Source organism: Aulonocara stuartgranti, assembly GCF_965226115.1.
Source record: "Aulonocara stuartgranti genome assembly, chromosome: 6".
Lineage (NCBI taxonomy): Eukaryota > Metazoa > Chordata > Actinopteri > Cichliformes > Cichlidae > Aulonocara > Aulonocara stuartgranti.
In genome coordinates, this window is record NC_138944.1 from 14,598,103 (window position 1) to 14,619,934 (window position 21,832).

A 21,832-nucleotide genomic window follows, 5' to 3' on the forward strand; every position below is an offset into this window, starting at 1 on the left:
AAACAGTGCAAAAGTCAGCGTGTTGACAGTGAGACGTCGGTGAGTTTTCTTCTTTATCTTGGTATTTGAGTGAAAGAATTTGAAGAGTGGTTTCTGGAGAAATATAAAGGGATACCTGGAGATTATATACGTTACTTTCAAGGAGAAATTGGAGAGGAGTGTCTGTCTGTCAGAACACTTCTTAATATAATTCATTAGATTATTTGTACAAAAACATTTAGGTGATTATGAGAGAGTCATACGGGAACACACAAAGCTTCTGATTCAGTTTGAGAGCAGTGAGCAGGTTACTTCTGAATGAGGGGTTTAATAGTGACGACGACTCGTGTGAGGAGCGTGTCAGCCTGCGTGTGTGGGGTGTGTGGGTGGACTGCCGTGCACTTTTTTTTTCTTTTTTTTTTTAAATGTTTGTGGGTGTTTAATGTCTTTGCCGATTAGCCATCTGCCTCTCACCAGGCCAAGCTTTGACGTCACCTTAATCTGCTCACCTTTACTGCGTGACCCTGGGCTCATACTGCACATCTTCCCCAGAACTGGATCTTTAACATAAGATAATCTGTGCACAACTAAACCTGCATTACGGTTAGAAAGCTTCAGTATGGATGCACTGAGAGTCGCTTAGAAACTTCTCTGAACCTCTGTCTGCTTTGCTTTAAAGAATAATTTATGAGAGATGCTGGTGAGTTTTTATCCTTACCTTACTTGCAGTAACTACAGTTTACACTGCATTAAGCCTCTTAGTGTCACTCATAATGAGTCGATTTAAATAATTGTTACTTAAAATACTATCCTGGTACTTGCTGCCAGGATTCGGTAATCAGGTTAAATCTTTGCTCCTCTGGGCCTAAACGGCGCGTCTGCCTGGTCTGTCTGTCAGCGAGCTAACTGGTTGTTGCACTTTATTTGCTGTTGTTAAATCACTGATTAATTCAGAGACCTGGTTCGCATTTAAACAAACACAGTTCACTTTAATGGTTTCCTCTGCAAATAACACAGTTCGACAAATCATCTTATTAAAATGTGTTTTTATTTTTTAAAAAATAAATTAAATTTTACAGTTCTGACAACTCCTGGAAAGTTGTTCCAGGAGTTGTCCCCCCTCTCCCACCCATCACCACCACTACTACCACCATGTGTGAGCCTGTGTAATGTGCCAATTAAGTGGAGCAGTTAGAGTCACCCTGACATCCTGTTTGCCCCCTAACAGGACACACTAAAAGCACCTGATGCTTATCATGCGTTGGTCCAGTGCGTCAGGCGTTTAGGTTTTCTGTGCACACTGTGTGAAGCAGCGTGCATGCTGCAGGAATCCTCTTTAGTTCCTGTGTAACTTGGCTTTTTTTCTCTCTCTCTCTCTCCTGACAGGTGGGTCCAGCGGGGTCTCAGTTTGGGCTCCTCGCTTGCCTCTTTGTTGAGCTGTTTCAGGGTTGGCAGATGCTGGAGAAGCCCTGGAAAGCCTTTTCTAAACTGTCGTGCATCATGCTCTTCCTCTTCCTGTGCGGCCTTCTGCCGTGGATCGACAACATCGCCCACATCTTCGGTTTCCTCAGCGGCCTGCTGCTCTCGTTTGCCTTCTTGCCCTACGTCACCTTCGGGACATTCGACAAGTACCGGAAACGTATCCTCATCGCCGTCTCGCTATTGGCCTACGTTGGACTGTTCGCTTCCCTCATCGTTTGGTTTTATATTCGCCGAATTAACTTGCACTGGCTGGAGCATCTGACCTGCTTACCGATCACAAACAAGTTTTGTGAAAAATACGACATAGACCACGACATCGAACATGTGGTGAACTAGTCTGGAGGCCACAGATGACATCTAAATTATCAAACTGCCTGTGCTGACGGCCTACTAGCAATGATGTGATCAGTCATTTGGGTGGGGAACTTTTAAATCTCTCTCTCTTTTTTTATTTTATTTTTTTTATTGTTTTCTACTCAAACTCCATGCAACCAGAACTGGATCACTTCCTCCTCAAAAGTCAGGTGACTTTCCTCCTTCCATAAAACATATCCAGTCCTTTTTTAGTCCTCTGTGTCTGGTACGACCTGCAATGTTAATTTGCTAACTGATGAACATAAAAAAGGAAAAGGCACTCAGGACATTAAAACTGCAAAGAGCTGATGGATCCAAAAGATCTACGGAGTGAGAGACTCCTTCAGTGTATATGAAGAGTCGTGTTGAAGTAAAGAAGCCGAGTCAAAGAAGGAGGTTTGAACGACTCTGTCTGACAGTCGTTTCCCTTTAACTCTGTGGACGACGATACCACAGCGGGTCATCAAGCATCTTGTAGCCCATTTCAGATGCTTCCTTGTTTTCGGTAACACTGGATTAACACTACAGACGCCGTCTGCTGCTGTATTTTTTTTTTTGTTTTTGTATTTGCCCATTGCGCGTATGCACTTGGCATGTCGATAGTCTCCGGAGCAGTGAAATGTTATGCTAAAGTTAATGATGTGATCCAAGTACTAACAGCAGTTAAGGCACGGTTCAGTCTACAGCACCTAGTTGCCTTAAACAGAGGCATTTGTTATACTTTGAATACTGCTTGTAATCAACTTTGTAAATAATGAGACATTTTTTGACCCTCAGCTACCAAAGCAAGTTGTCATGCTGCTTTTATGAGCTCGTGTATGCATGATCTTTTTACAGCCACTTCTCCGTATGCCAATGCCACGAACAAATTTTTACTTGAGCTCTACTTTTTAATCACTATTTGATCGTATGTGTCTGGTAACACAGCGGTGCCTAAACTGTATGTTTTTTTGGGGGGTTTTTTGTTTTTTTTAATTTAATCTGTGAAAAAAAATGGACACAAGAAAATGGTATTTGTTTAGCAGTGATCTCACGGGCTGCTTTTCTCAGATCAAATTAAGATTTGTACTACATTTCCAACTCTGTGAAACAGTCAGACTCACGGGATCACCTCCATGTTTCGCCCAGGTACTGAAATGTTGGTGAAATGCACCGTAAAATGCGTCGCCCTCTCCATTTTCACTCGGTAATGTTCTGAAATGATTTCAAACCTGGACAAACTTCTCTGCACACATACAAGCAGATTTGGAAACGACATGTTTCAGAGGCCCGACAGCCTGAAGTGAAACTGATTCCCCATCACGGGTGTTGTTGTTGTTCGGGGTTGTTGTTTGAGTTGACCCGGACTGTTAGAACCACAATATTGACCGTTGTGTGGAGGATTATGTGAGTTTAGTTACTGAGTGATTATCAGATAACGTGAGTTAGTCTATAGGACTGACTGACGGATAATCCTGCGTTTAAGATAACACAAAAACATCCAGAGTAGGTCTCTTGTTGGATGCTTCAGATGTTTTGAGTTTTTGTGTCACTGTTTTTTGCATTGCTGGAGCCACAGGACTCATACAGACGTGCCCTCGTGCATTTGGCGGGTAAAGTGTGAACAAAGACATCCACCTCTCTTCTTTCTTCTTCTTCTTCTTCTTTTTGTTAAGGAAACCTTTACTGTGCCTTTTGACGTGTGCGCATCTGAATGTTTAACATGAAACACAACAAGCCATTTCCACCATCATGTCTGTATGCAGCAGCTGTACGGCCAGCTGCATGTGCATCGGGACCAAATAATGTCACCCCCCCCCCTATTTACTGGAACAAAAGGGGAATGCTAAAATTAATTAGAGGAGATGTTCACGGTACTGTTATATGTGAAATTATGTGTATTGAAGCAACCATGTGAAAATACATTACACTGTCAACAATACGTTTGTGAGTAGTTTGATTTCATGTTTTCCCAAACCTGACTGCACTTACTCCCCAGCAATACACCCATCATATGATGAACTGCTGTAGATGTGGAGAAAAGGAAGACTTATAGAGATCACTTGATTTTTTTTATTTTTATATATTAGTGCAGGGGGACAGTATTGGCCTGGCAAAGACTCCAATCCGGCCTGCAGGACAGCTTTGGAAAATATGAAGGAGAGTGTACATTTTTGGACCTTTTTTAACTGTAATTTTTATACATTTTACATCTTTTTCTACTGATAGACCTCCCCCACAGCCATTTAAACTACAACTAAGTAATAGATTAACAATTAAATAAGAGAAAGTTCCGGTTGTTTAAGATATCACAGAGATTAAATGTGTAGTTAAGTATCTTTACACTGACAAAGCGGAGTTTCAGTCGTCACTTGGTTGTATATGGCCTTTGTCGTAAAATGAGTTTGACATTTATTGAAGGCTGAAAGCTTCAGATATGTTTCCTCGGTTGCTGTTTTCTTCGGTCAAGAACAAACTTTAAATGTCAGTTTTTCCAGACACTTCGGTCCTCAGCAAGCCCAGAAAAATAGAAAAATGTCAAAATGAACATCCCCCTTTCATGTTCAGCAGTAATTAAAAATGTAAATAACATATGAAGACAGAGAGGTTAGAAAATAAAATTTTTATTAGAACAAAACAGTGTAAAAATGAGTTTGTCTTGATTTAAGACTCCGAGGCAAAAATGGAGGCTGTTTACAAGAAAAAGTTGACAAGACCATAAAGAAGCCAGACTTTTAAAGTGCCACACGTCCGATTTATAAACGGTCAGTCACGGGATCACTGAAGTCTTAATAGAAGTTAAATGTTAATATTTAGCCTTGCTGATATCCCTCCTTTGTCATTTTAACTGCTGTTACATATTATTGGAGAATTACTAAAGGAATTAGTTTTATTTAAACGTGTCCTCACTGTTTAAAAAAATAAAAGAAATAAAGAAGGCAGCAGTTCTGTTGGACACAAATGTCCAGCGTTTATCAAAATAAAGATTTGGGATTTTGGTTTTTGTGTAACGAACTCACTACAATGCAAATCAAATCTTGCTTTCAGGACACTTTTGCAAACCACTGCTGTCGACATCTCTCTGTTTTTGGCTCTCTGCAGACTCCAGGTCAGAATTCACACGTCACTTCCTGCCAAACAAACAGGCTTCACTCACAGACAGCGATGATCACAAACACTCACTGCACCGCTCATCACGTGCCCCCTGTACCCCGTTTCTCAGGGGTCTTCACCTCCTTTCACAGCTATAGAGAATCCACATCAAGTCTGTGTCTTCAGCAGCCACTGTTGCGCCGCATGAAGGCGTGGCCCCTCACGGGGTAGAACATTTCTGTGAAGTTAAGGGGCCCCACCGTGATGTTGCTGGGGCCTAGCATTTTAAAGCCTGACTTCTGGTAGAAGGGGATCAAGAAGTCCTCACACATGAGCACGGCACGGCGGACGTAGGGCAGGCAGCGGAGGTGCTGCAGGTAACGCCACATCAGGATGGAGCCTTTTCCCTGCTGGCGGAAGGTCCGGTGGACGGCCAAAACGTGGATGTGAACGGTGGTCCCGTGAGGCTTGTGTAGCGTAAGGGCGTCCTGGAGAGGAAGAGGAGAGCTGTCAGTAGAAGTAAAACATCCTGCTGGGTACCCACAGAAATATTTAAAGCTTAAAAGACCCCCAAAAACCATCTTTAATAATTAAAGCTAAATGAAGGGCTCAAGTTTAAATGACTCTGGTTTCATTAAAAATAATTTCATATTGGAGTTAAAATGACGTCAGCAGGATTCATCATCATAACTTTTAGTTGAATGAAAAGTATGAGAATTAAAAGATGGTGAATAAACTCTTGAATGATAATGATGATTGTATTTGGGATTAAAAGCTGCATATTTTGAAAATATACCAGCTACATGTTGACTCCAGCCTGCAGTCCTCGAATATTAAATGTTTATAGCAAACAGTCTTTCATTCTTGGTTGGATTCGCATAACTGCGTCATCATGAAAAAATTTAAGATCTGATTTTTTTTTTATTGTTTCTGCTAGGTGGAAACTTAAAACTCGTACAGCTGCAGGCTTAAAAGAAATTGTCAGGCAGCTTCCATGATTATTGTTGTTCTCTCTTCGGTTGGCACTAAACTCGTATGTCGGCAAGATTTATCACCATACACTGAATTTTATGCACTTGAAGCGCCTCTCTTAATCTGTGTTGAATCTTTGCTCGACTCTCAACCGGAGATAAATCACTGTCCAGGTGTCTTCCGCTCCGTCTTACCGTGGTAAGCCTCTCCTGGTCCCACAGTGAGCCGATGATAAAAGCCACCAGCCGTCCCTCCTCGAACCAGCCAAGAGACAGCTCAGGACACAGAGTAAGGAAGTGACGCACCTCGTCCAGGTGGAGAGGACACTCACCGGAGACAGAGATGAAAGCTGTGTGAGGAGGAGGAGGAGGAGGAAGAAGATAAGGGTCACGGTTGCCACAATCAGACAGTTTTATTAGTTGTGCAGGATGTTAAAGAAGCTGAGCGTAATGTTCCCAAATGTACAGACTGCTAAGCACAAGGAAAGTGTACAGGACAGTTAACTGAAGAGAATCTGCCCGTGAATAAAATCAGTGATGGCTCAGGTTTGTAGAGAGCTTTCTATTCAGTCGGAGAACATAAATAAAATCTGTGTTTTTAGCTGAGAATCTCTCCCCGCAGTTTTCTTAAAAGACGCTTGGCGTGCGTAAATCTGCATAAATACGCGCGTCCTCTGAAGAAATTCAGGCAGGTATTTAAAAGCACCGTTGCTCTGTAACGTAAGTTCAAAGAGTCTGCTTACCTTCTCTTTCAATCTCGAATACACTGATGGCATCTTCCGGGCTGAGGGAGCGGAACTCGCTGGCCGGCAGCGTGTGGCGGCGGCACGGAGAGCGCATGGGGAGAGGCTTCAGGAAAGGCACTGCGCTCACCACAGACATAGTCCTGATTATTCCCAGAAAGTTTCGCAGGAAAACTAAGAGTGCTGCGCTGACAATTTCCTGTCTGATTTCGTGTCAGTCTCTTTTTAAACAACGAGATGAAACTTGTCTGGCTGTCCGTGATCCGCGCGTAACTGTACAGCGAGAACTGGCGCAGACTGAACAGAGTGGAGCGCTTCCAGTATTTATACCGTTTGTAATCCTGAAGTGAGCTGTATGGATAAACCCTTTACTCCCCGTGAGTAAACTGAACCATAAACATATTTACAGGAGGGATAATCGTCTTGCCTCCATCAGACCAACCAATTTGGATTTGCTTAGTTCCTACACCAAACTCGTGTTCGCCTGCTGTAAAGTCAGGTTTAAGTTTCATAAAGTGACGCGACTGGGTTGGAATAAACACAATAACGTAGGTATAGATATTTGGAAAATTATTTTCTGGCTGGTTAATCATCAGAACGTCAGTGATGATTAATTGTCACACTGAGGAGATTGCGTGTTTCTTAACTGGGCCAACTTAAGGGCTCGACTTACCACTCTTCATGTGATTTCTCTGAAGGAGACTTTTGTCTATCCATAGCCGCTTTAAGCAGAGTTCACGATTTTTCCATGGGTTATTTTACCCTCATGAGATGAAATCATAAAATAATTTACTGCATTTTATCGCTTTTAGAGGGCATTTCCCAACAAATTAATGCAAACTGACACCGAGAGCAGGATATACAATGCTTAACAAATTTATTAAAACACCACCTAAATGTGAGGTTTATGCCACAGTTACACTAAATTAACAATACTGATGATTAGCAAAATGACTTATGTTTGTCTAATAGTAAATTCACCAGTGTGCTTATTTAATGTGAAACGATAATTATTGTTGTCATCCTTGAATTGACAAAAAAAGCTTTTTATTAAGATAACAAATGAAAGCTATTTATTTGCAGTGCTGAACAGAAAAATTAGTTTCAGTGGTTGACTTTTGTGCTCATGTTTATAGGTCAGGTGATGTAATAAATGTAATGGGGACACCTCCTTTTCTGACACTAAACACTTCTATCCCCACGTTCTTCCTAAAAGACAAATTTTACATGTTCTTGTTTGCAAAACTGCAACTGTGCTGAAGATGTTGAGACAGTCGCAACAGTGCTGTTCAGCAAAGGAAATATAAATAATCTGTTATCTGTGTTTTCTCCTGTGTCTTTAGGTATGAGACGGTTTTAAATATTGTTAATGCCGTGTTTTTCCCCCCCTGTGTTTTTGTAGCTTGTTTTTGGATACAATGTCTTCGTCACAAAGACATGCCTGGGTTGGGTTATTTGGTGGCTGTAGGTGTCAATGGTTGTCTTTCTCTACGTGTGAATCTTGTGATAATCTAGTAACCTGTTCAAAGTATTCCCTGCCTCTCAATCTGTCTGAGATAGGTAACCCTGAATCAGATAAGTAGAAGAGGATGGAATATTCAAGTCACATCAAGAATATTTCCTGGTTTTCAGTCTTCACAAATTTATAGACCTGTTCCTTTAAAAACAGATTAAACTGTCACATATTCTGTCTCCTGTACACTAATGGGGTTTACTTTGTAAATGTCTTTGAGAACTTGGAAACTGAGAAGATTATCATAAAAATCCCCACAAAAACCAAATCTAAAACAAAACAGATATATCCTTAAAGCAAACAACTGATGTTTAATTATGGGGCACTGAAAATTAATAAACTCAGGCTACTTCAGATGTATATTTGTGGAAAGATGTTAAATAATAAATAAAGGAAAACTTTTTTTTATTGTTAACTGAGCTGCATGTTTATTTGTATAGCGTTCACTGTGCAACAATATTAAATCATTTAGGTAAGATCCACAAAGGATCATAGATCTCATTCACTCACACACACACACACACACACACACACACACACACACACACACACACACACACACACACACACACAGATGTCTTTTTTAACTATCGTTACTTAGGAAAATATAATTTAAAAGGGAACATAGCTAAATATGATGAAATTTATAATAATAAATATTAGTAATTTACAGCAGAAAACGAAATGTAACCATTAAAATATTGGCGTAAAATAAAAATGTACACAATTAGAGTAAGTTAGAGAGTCTCCCATCAGCAGATTACGAATCATACTTTACGTACAGCCTGCGGTCTTTCTCGGTGGCTCCTGTTTCTGGCTCTCGGCGCCCCTCAGTGGTGACAGCGGGTACTGCGTGATGACGCTGCCACACTGCGCTTCATACGTAGCCCGCGTAGCTACGTAAACACGTGCGCTTCGCTGCTTCCAGGTTACCGTTTTTTTTATTCCACCGTCATCCTCGCGCTCCAGCATCGCTCCCTGACAACAGCGGCGATGGCGGAGCCCGTAGCATCGGATGCAGCGGCCAAGACAGACGCAGCAGCAGCGGCATCATCACCCACACCGGGCCCCTCTCCCGTAGCCAGCCCGGGCTCCGAGCCTCCTTCCATGGCTCTCTCCCCCACCGCGGACGGCTCACAGCGGCTGCTCTTCTCCCACGACCTGGTCTCCGGACGATATCGCGGCTCAGTCCGGTTTGGCCTCGTACGGATGATCCACGGCGAGGAGGATTTTAACTCAGACTCGGACCTCGACGATGGCGGAGGGAGAGGCGGAGACGGCGGCGGCGGTGGAGGAGGCGGACGAGTACCGTGCGGTTCGGACACTGAGAGCGCCGTGGACACCCCAAGTCGGCCTCTCGGGAGGGGATTTGTCCGCGTCCAGTGGTACCCCGAAGGTGCGAAGCAGGACATCAGGGAGACAAAGGTACCACACAGCTGCTAACGTGCTTACTGTTTACCCCGGCAGTCGGTGGTTATCTCAGCCTGACGTCAGGACTGCTTTGTTTCACCTGCCTGTTGTGGTTTTTTGGAGAGGGGGGGTGATCGGCGGACTTGTTACCCAAGCAGTCATCAGCTTCACCTGATCCATCAGACTAAAACCTGCAGCCTAGCTCGTTAATTGGCTAGCATTCAAGCACACACGCTAGCTAGCAGTTTAGCTCGTAGCCTCATGTATTTCAGCTGGTCCCGGCAGGTTGAGCAGGGTTGATCCACCTGACTGCAGCCAGCTCGCTGCTAGTACACCAAACACACACACCACTGACCGGACAGGTAGGGTCTTGCACAGGTCCTGTCAGGTGCACCTCCCTGCTTAGACACCTTACACCTATTGATTAGCTCATCCTTGACTCAGTGTAGATCCTCAGCTGGGTGTGACCTGGCCTGAGACCAAGCTTTGTGTGTGATAGAAGATCTCTTATTATTATATAAACATACATATCTGAGTTGAACCTGATCCCAAGCACCGAGGTCAGACCAGGAGAACGAGGCTGTAATCGTTGCCCTGTCCCCTCTATCAGCTGCAGATGTTTTCCAGCTCAGTCACAATGAATGAGTTAGTTGAACAGCAGGGATTTAATTTGAAATTTTTAATTTCTTTAGAGCACATTTACTTTTCATTGCGTTTATTATTTACCTTAATTAGTTCAGAACATTGAAACCAAACTCGTGCTGCTTCTTTTGCATCATTGTGAGCATATTTTTGCAGTTTTTTTTTTTTTAGTTTTTTTTTTTATGGCTGCTGGTCATTTTAATATTTTAATATAATTTTGATAGTGCAGATATGCTGAACTGAGAATTTATAGTCTATGGCTGATAATTTCTAATGCTCCTCTATAGCAGGGTTTTACATATCTAACACTAACAATAATTGCTTCCACCCAATTATCTGCTCGATCTACCTCCATGCCTTGGGGTTCTGTAGTGTCCTTTTAGTCATTTGAATCCAAATCTTGTTGATTACTGTGCTTTGTATTTTCTCTGTCGTTTCAAATGTCGGGAACATTACCAAGAAGATTTGAATTAGTTTTTTGCATTAGTTCACACAGACCTAGAGACTGGATGGAGAGTGGTTGCTGGAGGTTGCTGTCTTTTGCAAACTGTATGCTGCGCCAATAACCTCCTTGTGGTTGCTGCAGTCGCCTGTAGTTTGCATGGAAGGTGTCAACTTGCCCGTATTTGCCAACAAACCATTGAGCACTAGTGAAATTTACACTGCTCACCTTTAATGTAAGAGTTGTACCTTACTGCTGAAACCACCATGTTTCAAAAGGCGTAACTCTTTACTTTGAAGGCAAACATTAGCTATTAACACACAAGTGTTGCACTCTTCAGTTTCACTGCCACTTGGCGAATAAAGAAGTCAGTCTTCTCTGCAAAGGACGAGTGACCACAGCAATCACAAAGAGCTTTTTGGTGCAGCACCCTGTCTGGGCATCAGCGCCTGGAGATTCGGTTAATTCATAGTTTCAGATCATCCTTAAGGACACTAAACCTAGTGTAGGTTATATTTTTTGGGAGGGGCTGTTAAGTGAAGAGGGTACAAAAAGGGTACAAAGATCAGGGAAGACTGTGCAAATGTCCTCAGGCAGATTTGATATGGGTCAGGTGCTTTACCCATGAGCTAAACCAGCACCCAAGAATTTAGACTCTTGCATCCCAAATAGTACAGTTGACATTATTTTAACTTTAATTACATCACTCGTTGGTGGTGGTTGGACACTGTGAACCTGTATGTTAAAAATTCAGCTGTCATTGTTGATCAGTAGTTTGTTGATACTACCAGTATGTTCAACACTGGGGCGATTATGTGGAGTGCAACCAATATGAATCAATACCTTTTAACTGAGATATCAAGGTGATTGATTAAAATTCTGAAGGCTATTGAGGTATGAAATATAGATTTAGACTCCTGGACGCCATTCATTTGTTTTGAAGTTTAAAGTCTGCATTTATAAAGTAGACAGCAAATATTTGCAAACCTCTGGCGATTTCTCTGAGTGATTGCAGTCAGTCCAAATCAGACTGCAACAGCTTGTAGAAAGATTGCCACCCATCAGGTAGGTTGAACCCCCTGGGTCGTAATATTCCCAAAGTATTTGTATTTAATGTATTTATTTAACGAAATATTCATATTTGGCGCCCCTGTATCGAAACAATATAACAATGCAAAAATACACTGACACTATGCTGTATTGATTTTTTTCTTTTTTTTCCTTTTTCTCACTCATAATAATTAACAGAGTACCACACAAAAGCATGAATGCTGGTAACAGTGCCAGACACTCAGATTTTAAGCTCTACAAAAATTGACCAGAGGAATCTAAATGGTCCGTAACACTTTGACTGTCTGGTGCAGTCAGCTGCTGCCTGTATTTGTCTAAGTGGCCACGCCCTGAACTCTAGCATCCTTTCTTCTTCTACTTTCAGCTGCTCCCTATATGGGTCTTCACATCTGCCTCCATCACACTCTATCCCTAGCATCCTCTTCTGTCTCATCAGCCCTCTGCATGTCCTCCTTCACTACATCCATGAAACCTCCTCAACATCCTTTGTCATATATATCCACTATCCCTCCTCTGCACATGGTCCAACCATCTCAGCCCTGCCTCTCTAACCTCTTCTCCAAAACCGTAACCAGAGCCGTCCCTCTGATAGCCTTATTTCTTCTGAGCATCTTCAACTCTGCCACCTCCAGGTTGACTCCCTTTATTTCTCTCCTCACAGCCATCTTTGAAACCTTCCCTTTTGCTTTAGCCACTATTCTTCTGTCACAAATCACCTGCGACACTCGTCTCCACCCACTCCACCCTGGATGAATTATAAAAAAAAATCAGAGATTAAAACCATTTTTCTCCTGGGCAGTTAACATGCTTTTTAATGCTGTACATTTGAACATTTTAACATGGAAGTCTGTAGTGACTGGATTTTGGAGCCAGCCTCGAGGAACAGCAGTGTGGAGCGCTTCAGCATCAGACCTTGAATTCAGTCGAATCTGGACAGCACATATGTGATGTTGGTACAGAAAGTCGCTAACCTGCATCGGTATAAACTACAGTCTCAGCCTTCTAAAACCTCTTGTCAGCTTCAGTTCAGTTAGACATGTAAATTGCTGCGTACATCTTTGTGTAGTTTTACCATTTTACCACCAGATAATGAAGACGTTTTAGCAGGTGCAGACTTTGCAAACCTGTTGTTCTGTGCATCCTCTAAGCTTCTCTGGGGTTCTCCTGGGCTTTGTGGAAAAGGGTCACAGAGTTTAAAGGAGGACAGGCCTGGAACAAGCTCACACAGACTCATTTCAGAGACAGGATGCGACCAGAAGAAGCCTATTTTAGAGCCCAGCGCTGCCTTGCTTTGTCTTTCCAGTTAAATGAGAAAAGTTCTGGTCTGAGTGTCATTCAGACCTCAGTCAGAACAAAGGCAGAACGACGCGCCCCTTAAACAATGACGCTGATGTTTACGCAGCACCATGTCCTCTGTGTCGATGTGCACATGTATGGGTTTCATTGTGTGTCGTATTCGTGATTTCTCCTGTGCTTATCTGCACGCCCAGTCTCAGCAAGCTCATTTTGCATAAATCCTGAGAGTACAGTTTTACATCCTAATCAATCATTCATGATCACATCCTGCAGTATGCAAAGTTGCACATCTTCAAGGTGCTGTTTGCACAAAATTTCAACTTTTTATTTATTTATTTTTTTCTGCACACCTCATTTTCACTTCACGTTTTCTCTCAGGAGCGATCAGTGGAGAGAAAAGTGATGCTTAGAGTTACTCTCGGGTTTCATAAAGCAGACATTTTCACAGCGAAATAAGATTTTGGACATTGCGACCATTATGTGCAAACTCTAAATGATACAAGGCGATCAGTCTAATGTAGTTTCTTTGTTGCTTCATTTTAGCGCATGAAAGTGAAACCGTTCAAAGTTAAAATGATTGAAATGCTAAAATCTCTGCTTGCACAACGAGGAAGCCTCGCAAAGATTTAAAATGTACACAAACGTAGTGTTGCCAGAAACAGTATGAGATTAAACAAAGTGGTCAGTTTAATGAAGATCTGCCAGCAGGCGTGGTGCCCCATCGAGCAGCCTCGTACGCCACTGGTATTACTTTTGATATAAAAAACTATCAACGACTATGAGCTTATCTGCATGTTGCAGACTCTTTAAAAACTCTATCTGGGCTTTGTGGTCACCCTCCTGACTGACGTTACAACACGGTCCCATTGATTTTTAGTATAACGCACATCGAGGAAGGAACAGTGAAAATGAAACGGCAAGCTTGCTGAGCTTGTGGTGTGAACATGCATCGTGTACGACATGTTCGGTGTTACTTTGTTTATTTAAAAATGCACCAGCGACATCAGTGTACATTTAAATAGCTATTTGGCGGTGCGCTAAACATCTGAGAACATCCGTGTTTACTTTTAAGCCTGCCCAATATCTAATATGGTGAAGGGTGGGGACAATATGAGAAGCTGTGCTGCTGATGTTAAAGAGGTTGTCGCGGTCAGAGCGTTAGCAGCTCTCGACGCCATAAACTTTGAGTTGTTGTGCAATGTCAAGCCAATAAAACCATTCAATTGCACAAGAAAAACAACTGTTGTTATATGATTTAATTTATGATTACTTTTATGTGATTGTCAGTTTATGTATCACTCACAGATGTTAAATTACCGGTACCGTATTTTTCGGGCCATAAGGCGCACAGGATTATAAGGGGCATTAAGTGAAACAAAACGGTCAGATAAGTCAAACTTTACGAAACTCATTCTTCTTGCTTCCTCCACTTCCGTACCATTGATTAATTAATGTGGAATTCTCTCGCAGCTGCTCTATTCCCATGTTGTTGCAGTATATTAATCACTAACCTCGTATTGTGGATGGATTATCTCAGTTGTTCTCCTGACTGAAGTTTACAGCATCCTGCCATGCGATTGCATTTGTCCCCAACCATTGGATCGAGTGGAAAAAAGTTAGCGTTCATCTTCTAGCTTCACTGTGTTTGTTATGCTAACATAGCTGTGACGCTGGTAATCACGTAGCACATCATTATATACCAGCTAGCCCAACTTCAGTAACCCTAAAAAGCCACTGCTGTTTAGTTTTCGGTCTTCATTTATGTTGGAAGTGATAGCAGAGCTGTACGTTTTAATTTTTTCAGAAATCTCTGTCAGGACATGGTATATCATGTTTAGGTGGAAACTAGCGAGCTAACTTCCTGCTAACTTTTAACTCCGTTAAATTTAATAAATTCTGTTTTCATGGATGCCTGGATGTTAAACTTAATTGTTACACCTGGTAAAGCAGCAATGCTGATCATTTTATTACAGATGAAAGAATTTAGACAGTTTTTAACTTTCAAAGATGCGGCAGTGTTCGTTCGACTTCAGGTCCTGAAGCGGATGGAGTTTTGGACCCTGATTACTCTGCGAGGCTCCTGATTACGGTAGCTCCGACAATCCATCAAGCGGTGCGGCTTCCTATCTTACCAAAGTCGCACTAAAACATTTGCTGACAGATTTTTGTACCACATAAAATCGGTTCGAGGTCAGTAAGCACAACCAGAATTCATACATAAGGAAAATTAAAGGATTTTAAGTGCCTCATAGTGCAGAAAATACCCTATGTCCTAAAACATAACAATAGCAATAATTGACCTAAATAATGGATGACCTCATCTTCCGTGTTGTCAAACCTATGACACCATATACCAACTATACATACCTGACCACATCACCACCACCAGGTGGTGCTTTTTGAGTGTTTCCGCCAAGACCGTCTCTCTGGACATGTCGGAAGACACAAACTCTACTGGCGATTACAGTTTTTGGTCTCCTGACCATTCAAACAGAGCCGGGATGTTCAGGAACGTGCTTGAATCTGAAAATCAGCAGGAAATTCCAACAAACTGCAGTCCAGCAGCTCTGGGAAATGTAAGCAATGGATATGATGTATCCATCCAAGAGCACCAACCAAAACTTGTGCTTTCTGATCTTTGGTGACTTTTAATTCAGGTAGGTGGAATTGTTCTCTCTGAGGAAGGAAATGGCATTTCCCTTTTCGTGGCGCTAAAACTTCATACGATGGAGTCTGCTTCCACTTTCAGACAGCGTGCTGAATTTTTGTCATGGGTCATTAATTAACATCAGCCCATCATGCTCAGACCAACCTCACTGAAATAGTGAATTACACCATGAGAAAGTGAATTTTAAAAAAAATAAAAATGTTGACTGGAAATGAGACATGCTGACAGTTTAGTCCCAGGTGGCTGTTATGGTAATGTGCAGGCTTTTTCTGTACCCTGGGAATGGTTTCATCCCACCTTCTGCTCTCAGAGTCAGTTGAATTGTCAGGGCTTTCTTGGCGTGCTGTCATATGATGAGCTCCCACTTTCGCTGCTCTTGCCCGTTACAATGCCCTCGAGTTAGCAGCATTATGCATTCATTAAGGTTCACTGCTCTGAATACAAATCAGACTGATCTGATTTGTGATTAATAAATTCCACTCGGCTGCTCGCAGTGCTTGACCCCACGGTGAAATGAGGAAATAAAACATTAGCATTTTGTTGCTTATGCTAAGCCATTATCGTTATGTTGCAACTGAAACAGGAAGTTCTGGATCAATAGACATAAATAAATCCCGGTGAATAGGGAGACTCCAGGTCTTACTGCATTTATTTTTGCCTTTTCATCGTGCTGGAAGGTTTTTCTTTTTTTCTGTTTGTTTTAAAGGCACTGCTGAGCAAGTTATTTAGGGAAGCTTGATGCTGCGTTTATATGGGAACCTTTTCTTTGGATTGTCCTTCAACTCAAAGTGCTCTCAAATTACTGAATAGTTTTGGTAGACTTGTGACTTGCACACAGAACCTTTTGGCAGCTGTAGCAGTCCGTCTGTGCAGGTTTCTTCTGTTTGGTCTACGGGGGGAACAGTTCTGCAGTTTTGTACCACAACTCCAATTTTCCTGTACCACAGTCACTATGTGGTGCTGTTAAAACACGCCAGTCTGGTGAAACCTGGAATTTTGAAAAATCGTGCAGGTCCTGAGTGAATAGCAATTTTTAACAAAGTACATGAAAAGGAATAAGTGTACATATCCCAACATACAGTACATTCAAGCATGTTTAGCATGGGTTCAAGTCTGATAATGTAGAGCTTAGTTTGTAATTAATAAAATTAAAAATTTTGGATCTCACTGGAAAAGATCTGCTGATCTGACTCCTGCTAGTTTATAGCAGATTTGTGTTACGTCATACTAGTTGCTGGATGGAAGAAAATGCAAATGTATAAGAGAAATCATAGTTACATAAGCTATTTGTTTTTTGTTTTGTTTTTTTGATAATAAGATGACTATTTTGTTATTAGGAAATCATGAACACCCCTACATGGGCGGGGGTTATATTCACTGTATGCTATCCTTAGCATGGAAACAGTGATGGCAGCCATCAGTCTGTTTGTCTCTCAGGCTTGTAGTTTAATTAGTTTAAATTCTTGTGTGAACAACAGGTTTATTGCTCTTGTTTGCAGCAAATGGGGGGAAAATCCATCAAAATTTCAAGTGGGAGGAAGAGCTGAATGCTGTAACCGCAGGGTGACTCCCATCTGTCAACCTGGCCCTCCACCCTGCCCCCATCCATCCAGCTACACAAGTGTGGTCAACCCCCCCAGCTGACCTACACAATAGAAACATGTCTTTCACTGTGTGGGCTGACTGCTGATTTACACTCGGGCCACTGCACCACACGGTTTTCTTTCACCTCTTATCCATCTTCTGGTCATGATCACATACATTGCTTTTAGTCCCATCGAGCCCTCGCCTCTTCAAAAGCATTTTAGCTGCAGCGCTGCCGAGCACTTGAAGAGATCATCTTACTGCTGAAATGCGTTTAAAACACGAGGTCGGGCTGTATTTTTATTTTTTTTATTTCTGGTTCTTCTGTTAAACACGTGGAGGCTAAACAAAGTGACTGTAAATCGATCACCGAGGACAGTATTTCAAGAAATGCACAGAGTAATCTGACCGAGTAGAATAGGTGTGATTAGCTTTAGGGGTGGGAATTAGCAATGTAATGATACAAATTATACAAACACTCATTACATGGCAAGCAAGCAGTAATGTTTGTGGCTAAAAATGACGCCAGTGGTGGAGGTCTGAATGAGAGGGTCCATGTTCTAGTCTTTACCACAGTTCTATCACTTTATAACAGCTGTACGAAGAGGCTTGAAATTTTATTCCTGGGGTGTGGCTGCTCTGACTGACAGGTCGATGGACAGCCTGTGTGTGTTTGGCTTCACCTCTGCTTATTCAAGTTACCAAACTTGTGGTGCATTTTTAGCTCAGTTATCTAACGATAACATGGCTTGCATTCATAGACTGTATATAAAGGATGGCTCTAACTAAAGGGTCTGAAAAGTGGAGATGGTGCAAAGTGTCTTACATTTGCATTTTTCCTAAGCAGGCCAGCAGACAACGACTCCTGTGGTTGCAGGAAGGGGTTTGTGTGGATGCCTCCCTGTTTGTTTCTTACATAGCCGAAAATGACACTGTGTTGGATTACACAAATATTTTAAGTCCAGTCTGACTGCAGGATGATCGCGCAATACATCACAGTACACACAAAGGAAAAATTGAGTGTTCATTCACTTCGCTGTGGTGTCAGACTGTGTGTGTCGTCCTTATTGATTAAGCTTGATTAGTTGATAAAGCAGCAAACACAGTTACTGTCTGGACTGAGCGGATGATATTAATCACATTGCTTATCTCCACTTGTTTAGTCTGCTCAGCTTGTTTAAAACCTAAATCATTTATTCTGCCAGTTCCTCTGTGTTTAACCTGCCGCAATTCAAGTTGGATTTAATCAAACGTTTTTGTTTTTAAAAATTAAAAAAGTAGGATCAGTAGAATTTGATTAAGTCCTTCAGAGCTGTGGTCTTATGTCTTTTAAAGGTCACCTGAGTGTTGCCGATTGTCAAAACAGCTACTCGGATGTCGCACACTGCTCAGCACTAATACCCATCAGATGACTGTATGCATCCGTCAGTGGAGTTTGCTCAGAAGCCTCCCGCAGGTGCTCGTGGTAGGCTGGCAGACGTTGGCGTAATCTGGGACACGAAGCTGTTGCCAAGGCCCGCCCAACGGAGCTTTGGAGCCCAGAGCCTTGGTTATGGTTTGTGCAGGTGCCAGGCAGGGAAACAAACAGACGAGGGGCAGGGCACCAGCCACCGTACTGTACGCTTCCTCGAAGAACAGTGAAGCAGCGCTGCACTGCAGCTGCTCATCACACCTGAAGAAATCCTCCTAAAATTGCATGAAGTTCTTTTTCTTTAATGCTGACTGTACATGCTGCAGCAAAATCTGAAAATGTTGCTCGTCAACATTAAATCATGTTTAGTCAACTTGCTGTCTTGTTTGAATTGTTCGGGGAAAAATAAATCAGAAACTTCTCATTTTTTTTCTTTGAAACTGTCATTTTGTGCGTTACTGTTACACTAAAGTAGTTCAAGTTTATTACGTTTATTCACAAGCACATTTTAAAATGAACAAAGTGCTGTGCATGCTGAAGGAAAGACAACTTAACTGTATGATAACAGGGGGAAGAAAATGGGGAAAAACTTCTAACCAGTTTTAAATAAAATGCAAATCAGTCCGTGTACTATTGCGTCGAAACGTCAAAAATAAATAGACACGAAGCAATAACTTTGAGGACTCCTCGGCTGCTGTTTTCAACCATCAATTACCCATAAACACACGAGCAGCGAGTGCAGCTCATGCTGTACTGAGTGTGTGATAGTTTATTGATTTGACAGCATTTGATGGTGCTCTAGACGGCACACGACTACGATGCTGCTAAATGCGCGGTGACTTTGCTTTGTTGTCTTATCCATCAGAGCAATCATGAAAACGCAGACGGACATGGAGGATGTCTAGGTAGGTTGTGATGAAGCTGCTCAGCAGGTAAAGGAAGGATATGTCTGATGTTTTTCTTTTTCACCTTTTAGACCTCCTCCTCGGGGGTCATGGCTTTTAGAGTGCAACCAGTTTGTTGTTAAAGTGTGAAATGGACGGGACAAGCTGTGAATCTGCTGTAATCTCTGAAGACTTCAGGCCTCGTGGATCATCTTGCTCTGTTATCCTCCTTCCATTTAAGCTACATCCAAGTTGTTACAGACTGTATGAGGGTTTGGGCAATTTAGTTTTTTGTTTTTTGTTTTAAATCGACCTTTTAAAATGTGGGTAAACATTGGTGCTGTGTTAATTTGCAGACTTTGGCTAATCGTGGCACCAGCAGCCATCTGTTCCTGCTGGTTAAAGTCCATGTTGCCTGTTGGGAATTTGGTTACACATTGCTCTGGTGCAGTGCCAGTTTATTCTGACACAGCCTACATTAAACTTCATTTTCACTGAGATGTTGTCAGACCGAGCTGGTTAAACTAGATGTCCAGCAGGTATTCAGACCTGCCCACGACCAGGACAGGGAGTAAAATCAGACTAGCTCACTAGTCTAAAGTCATGAAACAGTCAAACCTGAGTAGTCTAATGGATGAGGTTAAACACTGTCTGTACTAATATGGTGTAAATCAAAGAACCGTTTAAGCCGTTGGTTACATTCGGTTTTAACTGAAGTCTGATCTCAGATTAGTTTGAGTGGGGCTAACGTTAGCCTTCTCTGCTGCTTGGTTAACAGATGCATAGAACACCAACTGATGTGTAATGTATGAGGTCACGGTTTTCTTACTGTAACCCGGGAGATGAATTTTGTTTCCTGTCTGCCGTGTCTACAGTGAGCAGACATGCTTGCACGAGAGACGAGCGCAGACAGGAACCTTAATCCCTGCATTAATTCCACTGTTGTCAGCACCGCGTTCAAACTTGAAAGTGAAACATGCGTGTTCCTCATCACGACTTGTCAGACTTGTCGTTCAAGCTTTTACAGAAAAGTGACTAAAGTGTTCATTTAGACATAAAATCATCAGTTCTGATGATTTTAAAGGATAAAAGGTGCCTGTTGTGTCTGAGAGTTGTTTTTTTTTTGTTTTCTTTTTCTTTTTTCAAACGTGTCTTTATCTCCATCCCACCCTTCTTCATTTCTCTCGCTCCCCTGCGTTCTCCTCATCTCCCCCACCTCCCACCACCTCCTTCACCTTCTCCACCTTCTCATTAACAGCAGCTGCATTCACAGCTTTTTCATTCTGAAAAAAATCAGCTGTTGTGGGATGTGATTTTCATATAATCTGGTGTTTACATGCTCTGACGCAGTTAAATGGACAGAATAACGTCATGTTCACTGCAGCGCTTGTTATTGTGACTCATTTCTTTCATTTTTTTTAAGGTAGAGCTAATGTGCTTCTCTCTGATTTCAGCCTCACTTGTATGGTTACTCATATTGATACGAAGTAGTTTAATTATTAGTGCGTGTTCAACTATGCGCTAAAAGCTCAGACTTTTTAAATTCTTTTTTTTTTTTTTTATATGTATGATGTCAAGAGTGGATGTCCTCATACCCACCAAACGTTCTGTTTCATTAGGGGCAGCCAATCAGTGAGGGCTGATTATGGAGACTGACTGTAAAGGCAGAGAAGCTAAAAGGGTTTGTTCTAAAAGGCTCAAAATAAGACAAATGAGGAGTATTTTGATTTGTGAATCATGCAAAGCTACTCTTACTGAGTCCAAGAAACCCCCTGGAAATATACACCAAAGGTCCACTTCAAGGGTTTGTAATAAAAGTCAGAGTAATTTTAGTCTAGTTTTTAGACTACCACACTAGTTTCTTTACATTTTTAATATGTTTTGGACCTGTTTGCTCTTTATTATTTTTGTTTAAATTTTGTATCGATATTTCTTTTCCTTCATACAGCCGTAGCCAGCGTCCTGACAGAGACGTGTTAGAGACTGTTGATGTAATGTGGTGCTGACTGGATGGGATAATGGAACACACACACACACACACACACACACACACACACACACACACACACACACACACACACACACACACACACACACACACACACACACACACACACAGGAATAGCTGCACTCTGAGGTGACTTGCCTTGCTTAAGGAGCCAGCCTCCTTTCCTCCTCACTCTCTCTCCCTCCTTCATCTTCCCATCCTCTCTGTTTTCCTCTGCAGTGTTGGTCCTGCCCAGTGGGGAGACAGTCTACTTTCTCCCGCTCGCTCTTCCCCTTTGTATTTCCATTTTACTATCTGCTGTT

General features: G+C 42.1%; 3 protein-coding genes across 3 annotated transcripts in view; 2 read left to right on the forward strand and 1 right to left on the reverse strand.

Annotated features, from left to right (window-relative positions):
- LOC309708083 (inactive rhomboid protein 2-like) overlaps positions 1-3,736 on the forward strand; it is a 38,307-nt gene extending 34,571 nt beyond the window's left edge. The window contains exon 18 of the mRNA XM_082535827.1: positions 1,366-3,736. Coding sequence (XP_082391953.1) covers positions 1,366-1,797 — 432 coding nt within the window. The 3' untranslated portion in view covers positions 1,798-3,736. The remainder of the gene's footprint in view (positions 1-1,365) is intronic.
- On the reverse strand, positions 2,732-7,253 carry aanat1 (arylalkylamine N-acetyltransferase 1). The gene is made up of 3 exons (XM_082535828.1): positions 6,602-7,253; positions 6,054-6,208; positions 2,732-5,375 (listed from the first exon to the last, which is right to left on the reverse strand). The coding sequence occupies exons 1-3, from the start codon at positions 6,738-6,740 to the stop codon at positions 5,070-5,072; spliced, it is 600 nt and encodes a 199-aa protein (XP_082391954.1). The 5' UTR covers positions 6,741-7,253; the 3' UTR covers positions 2,732-5,069.
- Positions 7,254-8,779: 1,526 nt separating this feature from the next.
- The window catches only part of ube2o (ubiquitin-conjugating enzyme E2O), a 46,269-nt gene continuing 33,216 nt past the window's right edge, over positions 8,780-21,832 (forward strand). Inside the window, exon 1 of the mRNA XM_082537386.1 lies at positions 8,780-9,539. Coding sequence (XP_082393512.1) covers positions 9,108-9,539 — 432 coding nt within the window. The 5' untranslated portion in view covers positions 8,780-9,107. The remainder of the gene's footprint in view (positions 9,540-21,832) is intronic.